Below are 7,923 nucleotides of genomic sequence, written 5' to 3' on the forward strand. Positions count from 1 at the left end.
TCTCATATGCACCCACCTTGACCTCTTACAGACACACTTACCAGAACACCCTCCAACTGTCTCTGTATGTTCTCCCTGCTTACCACTTTGATTGTAAGATCTTCAGGGCAGCAACTCCTTTTCCTAATGTCACTTTTAATGTCTTATAAAGCACTTGTTCCCATTATATGTTCTATTATTATGTCACGTGTGTTACAGCTGTGAAGCGCTATGTACATGGATGGCGCTATATAAAGATATACATACAGGTCCTAACCGTTACACAGCGTTCATAACACTACACTAGCAGCAGCGAGTGACATTCATTAAATGGCATGGTCCTTTCACTTGCTGCTACGGAAAAAGGTGTTCACCGCTCATCGAGCTATGGAAGCAATCGAAGCGGAAAAGGATTCGCTGGCGACATCAAGGGCTTTTCGCAATTATGTTACCACTACACAAGTAATCTGCTTATTACATACAAGCAAGCACATGGTCACGATACCTAATGATCTACGACACTGGTAAGAACGTGGTTTAGAAATATATATATTCATACACATATTCGTTCTGGTGGGACATGACTTATGCCCCGTTACAACAGACCTGATGATCAAAGACCAGCTTGGGCCCTCCATCTGCAGAAGTGTCTTCACTCAGCAACGTCCACGTGTTGGTATCAATGTCGTAGCGGTAGAAATCACTCTTCAGAGACTTGCTGTTCCTCACGGATGAGTCCAGATATCGGCCCAGGGTGTAGATCTGTCTCCGCTGAGTGTCAATGCACATCTTGTGACAGGATCGGGCGCTGGGACCATTCTGTAGGGGAAAAGAAAATACAAGAACCCAAAATGTTTCACAGAAAAAAAAAAAATACAGTACTGTACAAGGAAATCAAAAGCACACCCATAATGAACACGTTAAATTTGTTTTAACTTGCTGTATTTTACATATATTAAATGATTAGGCAGCAAGTACATTACTTTATCTGCAGAACCAAGCAACTGCTCTTGTATACACTACCACACAAATAAAAATAGCTAGATGATATCCATCATCATAGCCTCAAAAGGTTTGATTGCAATGAACGTCAGGATATTTTTCCAGAACCTGTGGGAGTCGTTTTGTGTCAGAACATATATGCTTTGCAAACAAGTGCGGATGGAAGATCACAAAGCCATTGTGATTCATTCCTCCCTGTGAATGGGGAGCCTCTCTCACTGTGGCAGAGATAGCTCTTACAAACCTTTTTGTAGAAGTATATGCTTCATTGTGGATTTCACATTGTTTTGTCTCTTAAGAGGCAATTAAAATACCGTAGATAGTTTATATTTATTTCATGGAAATTGTGGAGGCTTTGGGAAATCAGATCATTTAATACCAAGAATAGTGCAGGAATCACCACACTTCCCATGGGATAAGAAGGTGCAGTTTGCTTTAATTAAGAATTAGCTCCAAATTAAATGGATAAAACCGACTGATCTTTTCCATACCATTTAAAGCAGCTGTTCCGCTTTTTGTTTTGTATACCAGGCCTCTCCCTGACCTCCAGCGACCAGGAACCCCCCTGCCACCCACCCAGTTCAGGGGCATCAAGCAGGCTGACGGGAAGACTTTTTTTTTTTTTTTATAAAGGCCATTGGGTTAGGGCTTGCTCAAGCAGCCAAGAGAAAACCTTTCTACTAGTTTCCCACTGGTCAGAATCCTGAACGTCAGAAACTCTAGAATTGATCCAACATTGTTTGCCCAAGTATGAGTCTCTAATAAACATTGTGTGTGCACTATCATGATATTTACCAACAGTAATTAAACACGTTTCTTCACTTTATAGTATTACTGGACATTTACATCGACCCCTGCACTGGTCAGGCACCCATTCACTTCAACTCTTTGGCTGTTGAGCAGAAATTCCTAATTTGAAGATGCAGAATACAAATTGTATCTCAAAGATGAAGCTGTATCCTTTTAGTTCCAAAACGTTACGTATTCTGGACACCCGGAAACGCCCCAGCAGGAAATATTCAGCATCATGAAAGTATTTCTAAATACATTTATTGCTGGGGTGGATCTCTGGCGTTGAATGATGACAGCTGCTATGTCTTTTTAGAATTATGTATAAGGGTGTCAAAGTCTAACAAACTTTAGGAAATTCTGCCTCGGGAGTTCAAATAAACAACAATTAAATGTGCACTGGGTGTGAATTCACACAGCTGCGTTTCCCCTGCAACGTGCAAGTGCCATCACCATTCTACCTGAGCAGTTAATTTAATCCTTCGTTTCTTATTACAGGCTTCCCGATGAAACAGCACCCGATAAACGCAATAACATGGCAGAAAAAGTAGCTGGTGACCCGGCACACTCCTGCAGCTCGAACCTGTATAGGACAAAAATCACTGCAGCAAAAAAAAAAAAAGAATAAAGAACAAACACCAGGACAAACAGTTACGATCTGTGCCGAAAAGTATTGGAAATAAATGTGGGATACTGATCCATGCTATAACATGATGTGTTACATCTACTCTCCAGGAGCCAAGAAGGGTGGGTAGCCATCTCGGCCATTTCTTCCAACAAAGCGGGAGTAGGGGGGGTATGATGACGTTTATTGGATCAAGAAGTTGATATGTTACAAGCTCAAATAAAATGGCTTTACAACACTCACCGAGATGAACAACTTAATTAATACATTTTCCCAAAACTTATTTCAATCTGACCTTGAAGATTAGATGAACTAGAAAATGAAGCAAAAATAAAAATAAAAGGGGGGGGGGGGGGGGGCGACAACTTGCCTCTTTCTCAGTATCTCTCGAAATGCCGATCCAATGGTTGTCTCTGACGGTGTACGCCCAGAAGTCAGCCAGGTCTTGAGTCCCATCCCAGCCCCCAAATAAATATACGGTTTCTACAAAATAAATAAAACCAGTACTGCATGACGGGCCGCTGGATTCTAACAATGTCAAGAATAGTTGCACGACCTTAAAAAGAAAGGATTGCTCTGTATAAAAATCCCTAACCTTCCTACATTTGTCTAGGTTACCTTCCACGCCTGCGTGTGCGCATGCGCATGTGTGTGCCTGCGTCTACATACATACACTTGTGCATCTTCTGCACCTCCGGATAAATTGCTACATACAAATACACATCAATTTATATACATCTGTAATTTCAATACTAAATGAATTCCCTTAAATACTTCTATAGTAAATATATGTTTGTCCTATATATATATATATATATATATATATATATTTACTATAGAAGTATTTAAGGGGATTCATTTAGTATTGAAATTACAGATGTATATAAATTGATGTGTATTTGTATGTAGCAATTTATCCAGAGGTGCAGAAGATGCACAAGTGTATGTATATATGTAGACACAGACGCATGCGCACACGCAGGCGTGGAAGGTAACACACACACACACACACATATATATATATAATCAGTTCCCAAAATGCTTAGAAATTACTAATGCATAGGTCACAAAGTTAAGAGTAATGACCATTATTCTAGGTTTTGAGGGTCTGGGTTAAAATTTACTTTATGAATAATTTTATTTAAAAATCAATAGAATTAAATCTGAACGCTAAGTGACAATGTAGGTGTGAATCCAAAAAGTGTACTATTAATCAGGTAAACAAACACAGAGAAATAAGGGACGGAAAGGTTACGAGTGTTTTGCGTTGATACGGTTACTCTGGTTCATTAACTGTAATTAGCCTTCCTGTAGGGCTCAGCGCTCCCAGTGTTCTTGCCGATGAGATAGTCCCTTTGTGCACAAATTCTCACAGCTCACAAACCCGGGCACCACAACAGCTTCATTCATATGGGAGCTCAGCAAAGCAAATCTGGCACAGAAAGAGCATCCGATGGGAGAGCGGCCAAAACACCACCAGCCGTCCTGCCAAGGGCTTTGTTGGAGGCCGATCGCAATGCAGCGTGTAGAGTGTAGAGTGTAGAGTGGGAGTAAATACCATGTTGTCCAGCAAAATAAAATCCATGGAGGAAGGACTCAAAACAGCACTATTTCAAGGGGAGGTCTATTGAAATAAATTAAATAAAACGCTTTGAAAATAACTTGGGAATATAAACCACCCTAAGGAATGTAATAAATCTTCAAGCGAAAGTTTTATGGTTTTTGGTCAATTTGGAAAGGAGTTATTCTTTACTGGGTCATGTTTTAATAATGGGCGATTTAAATTATCCGGATATTGACTGGAGCCGAGGAAGAGCCTACAAGCAAAACATTAGGGTGACGGTCTTGCAGGAAAAAAAATACAGAAGAAAAATTGGCAGCCTTAAAAACATTGTTGTTAGATAAACAACACTTAGTGTATAACCCCTGAGTAATAAATATAAAAGAAACGAGTATAAAACAAAGTGGTTAAATAAACAGGTAGGGGAGGAATAGGAAAGGAAGAGACAGGCGTTTAGCGTCTTAAATTCAGAAGGGACAGAGGCATCGTATCAGAATGAGGCGTACGTAGAAGGCCGTCACCGCACTTCCTTTTGTTTCAACATTTCGTAAAAACATCAAATCTTTTTTTATTAAAGGCCAAAAGAAAAGTTAAAACATTTCAATAAAAGGATTGCAATAGAAAGCTAGACTGTTACATAGTAGATTAGGTTTAAAAAAAGACATATTTACAGTATATTGATCCAGAGGAAGGCAAACAAAAAACCTCAGTGAAACGTTACCCAACAATGTCTCATAAAGGGGAAAAATACATTCCTTCCCGACTCAAATATTGGCAATCAGATATCTCCCTGGATCAACATCCTTCCCATGTTTACTTATTTGGTTAATCCCTGTATACCTATCCTTTCTAAAAAGATGTCCAAACTTTTTTTTGATGATATCTATTGTATCCGTCATCACAGTCTCCATGGGTAATGAATGCCACACATGAATTGACCTTACTGTAAAGAACCCTTTCCATTGTTGCTGGTGAAATCTCCTTTCCTCCAACCTTAAGGGATGACCCTGTGTCGACTGCCTTGGGGACGAATAGTTCTTTTGAAAGCTCCTTGTATTGACCTGTATATAGTTATCATATACCCTCTCAGACACCTCTTTTCTAATGCAAACCAATCTAATTCAGCTAGTCTGTCCTCACAAGTCAGATTTTCCATCCCCATTAATGACCTTGAGGTTGGCATGGGGAGCAAACTCCCCATATTTGCGGAGAACACTAAATTGTGTAAGGTAGTAGAATCAGAGCAGGATGTAATTTCTCCATAGAAGAACTGGAAACTTGGGCAGGCAAATGGCAGGTGGGGTTTAATACAGATACATGTACGTTGTACATTTGGGAAACAATAACAAATGGCCTATGTACAAATTAAATGGGACAATAAGAGCTCAATCATTAATGGAGAAGGATTGAAGAGTGCTTGTAGACAGTAGGCTTAGCAATAATGCCCAATGTCATAAAGTTGCTGCAATGCCTATTAAAAATAACTTGCATAAACAGGCGTAAGGGAAGAAAGCATCATTTACTCAGTGTATAAATCCTTATTAAGACCACACCATGAATACGGAGTACACTTTTGGCACCACTCCATAAAAAAAGACATTATGGAAGTAGGAAAAGTGCAGATAAGAGCCACCATTAATAAAGGGGGTGGAAGGTCTGATTTATAAGGAAAGGCCAACTAAATTAGATGTATGTAGATTAGAAAAGAGGCGTTTAAGAGGTGATATAACTATATAAAAATATATTCAAGTTCAATACAAGGAGCTTTCAAAAGAACTATTCACCCCAAGAGCCGTACAAACAACACGGGGTCAGCCATTAAGGTTGGAGGAAAGGAGCTTTCACCAGGAAAGAAAAGGGTTATTTACAGTAAGGTCAATATGTGGAAATCATTACCCATGGAGATTGATGGAAGATGCAACCGATATCTTTAAGAAAAGGTTAGACATATTTTTAGAAAGGAAAGGTATATAGGAATATACCAAGTAAACATAGGAAGGATATTAATCCAGGGAGAAATCTGATTGCTGAAGTCGGGAAGGAATTAATTTTTCCTTGTGTGAGATTGGATAATGTTTTGCTGGGCGTTTTATGTTTTTCTTCCGCTGAATCAATATACTGTAAATACAATTATACAATAAGTATCTGTCGTCTAAATTGAACATAGGATGAATTTGATAAGATACGTCTTTCTCCAACCTCATCTACTGTGCAACTATGTTTATGACGAGAACCCTGGAAAGCAGAATGTAGCTAAAAAAGGTGTTTTTTCCCCCCCAGAGGCACCACTTGCTGTTAAAAGTATTCTTAAAACATTGGCTAACTTTACATGGGTTGAATATAGGGGTTTTGCCTTGTACACCGGTATAATGTTTGGAGAGTTTGTGCGCTGCATGGGAACAGCAGTCTCGTATAAAATAAAGCTTCAGGTGTCAATACTAGAAAATAAGATGCAGAGCTAGACACTTTATTCCCAGGCCATTCCTGGAATTGTAGATACAAGTAGACAAAATACATAACTAAACCATTATACAGTCCTCATGTTATTTCGAGACATTGTCAAATTTTTACTGCCAATGACTTGGAGTTTTGCTATTAACATAAGAGAATAATGATTATGCAGTAATACTAAAACTGGGAATTACTCAGCAACTCTCTACAGGCATTTCTCAGTTATAAATGTAAAATCGGGCATTTTTATTCAAAGATATTCCTGTTTTATAAATGAATCTATACTCATTTATTTGAGCCAACGCAACGTTTCGACCTCAGAGGTCTTTATCAAGTGACTTAGTGGCATCCTGCATCCTGCCACTAAGTCACTTGATAAAGACCTCTGAGGTCGAAACGTTGTGTTGGCTCAAATAAATGAGTATAGATTTTCAAATCCGTTGTGCCCTGTGTTCCTTCTGCTGCTGATCTAGGACTGACAACAGGCTTTCGTTCATACACAGGAGCACCGGTAATTGCATCACTGTTATAATTTTCAAGGTGTGCAGCATTCACTTCTTAGGGCTCGTTCAGGCTGCCAGCTGAGGACTCGGAGGGAGGGCGGGAGGCAGGCAGTGCTGGGAGTTTGCTGGGCGACATGTGATTATCCCCCAGCAGACTTTTCAGCGTTGGGGAGGGGGCGGGGCTACAGACGCAGGGTAAAGTATCCAAGCTGCAGTCATGAAATCATTCTGAAGAATGATTTCATTGGCTGCCTTGGTCCCTGTGACGCTGCTTCAGCTCCAAGAAATGAAATTTTCGTTTACTGAAGCTGTCGTCAGCAGCAACTCCTGGCTTCGGAGGCAGGGCAGTAGCTACCCTGACAACAAGTATTCAAATTGAATACTTTGTTGCTCACGGCAGCACGCACGTCAGCACGCCCTGCCCCCGAAGCCAGCACCCTGAACGAGGCCTTACTCTGGATTATAAATGAATCTCACATATCGTCTCTTCCATAAGTACTGTACCCTGACAGCTTCAGTAATATTAACAGACCCCGTCCACGTTATGTCCCGCCTGCTATACCCAGCATTACAGTAAAGGGGCCGAGAGAAGCAGAAACGGTACAAGAAAAACAATAGATCGCTGGTTCTAGGTATTTCAAAATAAAATGGGTCAAATGACATCACAAATTTCCCACGATACACGTTGTTGCATTTTTCCTTCATCTAGAACAGGGGGGCTCAACCTCCAGTCCTAATGACCACCCCCCCCTCCCCCCTTTCAGGTTTTCAGGATATCCCTGCTTCAGCACAGGTGACTCAGTCCAAGCTTCAGCACAGGTGGCTCAATCAGTGGCTCAGTCTATGACAGCTTCCTATTGAGCCACTTGTGCCGAAGCAGGGATATCCTGAAAACCTGACCTGTGGGGGGGAAGGGAGTCTTGAGGACTGGACTTCAGCTCTACTGAACTACAATCTCCAATGTGACCATTTCTCATCTTGGTAAAAGTCACTGTTTCACAAGAAAGTCCAAA

The 7,923-nt window shown here is 40.5% G+C and overlaps 1 protein-coding gene across 2 annotated transcripts in view; it reads right to left on the minus strand.

Moving 5' to 3' along the window:
- Positions 1-7,923, minus strand: part of MKLN1 (muskelin 1) — a 100,022-nt gene that overhangs the window by 37,383 nt on the left and 54,716 nt on the right. For both annotated transcript variants that reach the window (XM_075599372.1, XM_075599371.1), the window contains exons 9-10: positions 2,766-2,878; positions 586-798 (exon numbers count right to left, since the gene is read on the minus strand). In XM_075599372.1, coding sequence (XP_075455487.1) covers positions 586-798; positions 2,766-2,878 — 326 coding nt within the window. The remainder of the gene's footprint in view (positions 1-585; positions 799-2,765; positions 2,879-7,923) is intronic.

This window comes from Ascaphus truei, chromosome 5 (genome assembly GCF_040206685.1).
Source record: "Ascaphus truei isolate aAscTru1 chromosome 5, aAscTru1.hap1, whole genome shotgun sequence".
Taxonomy (NCBI): Eukaryota; Metazoa; Chordata; class Amphibia; order Anura; family Ascaphidae; genus Ascaphus; species Ascaphus truei.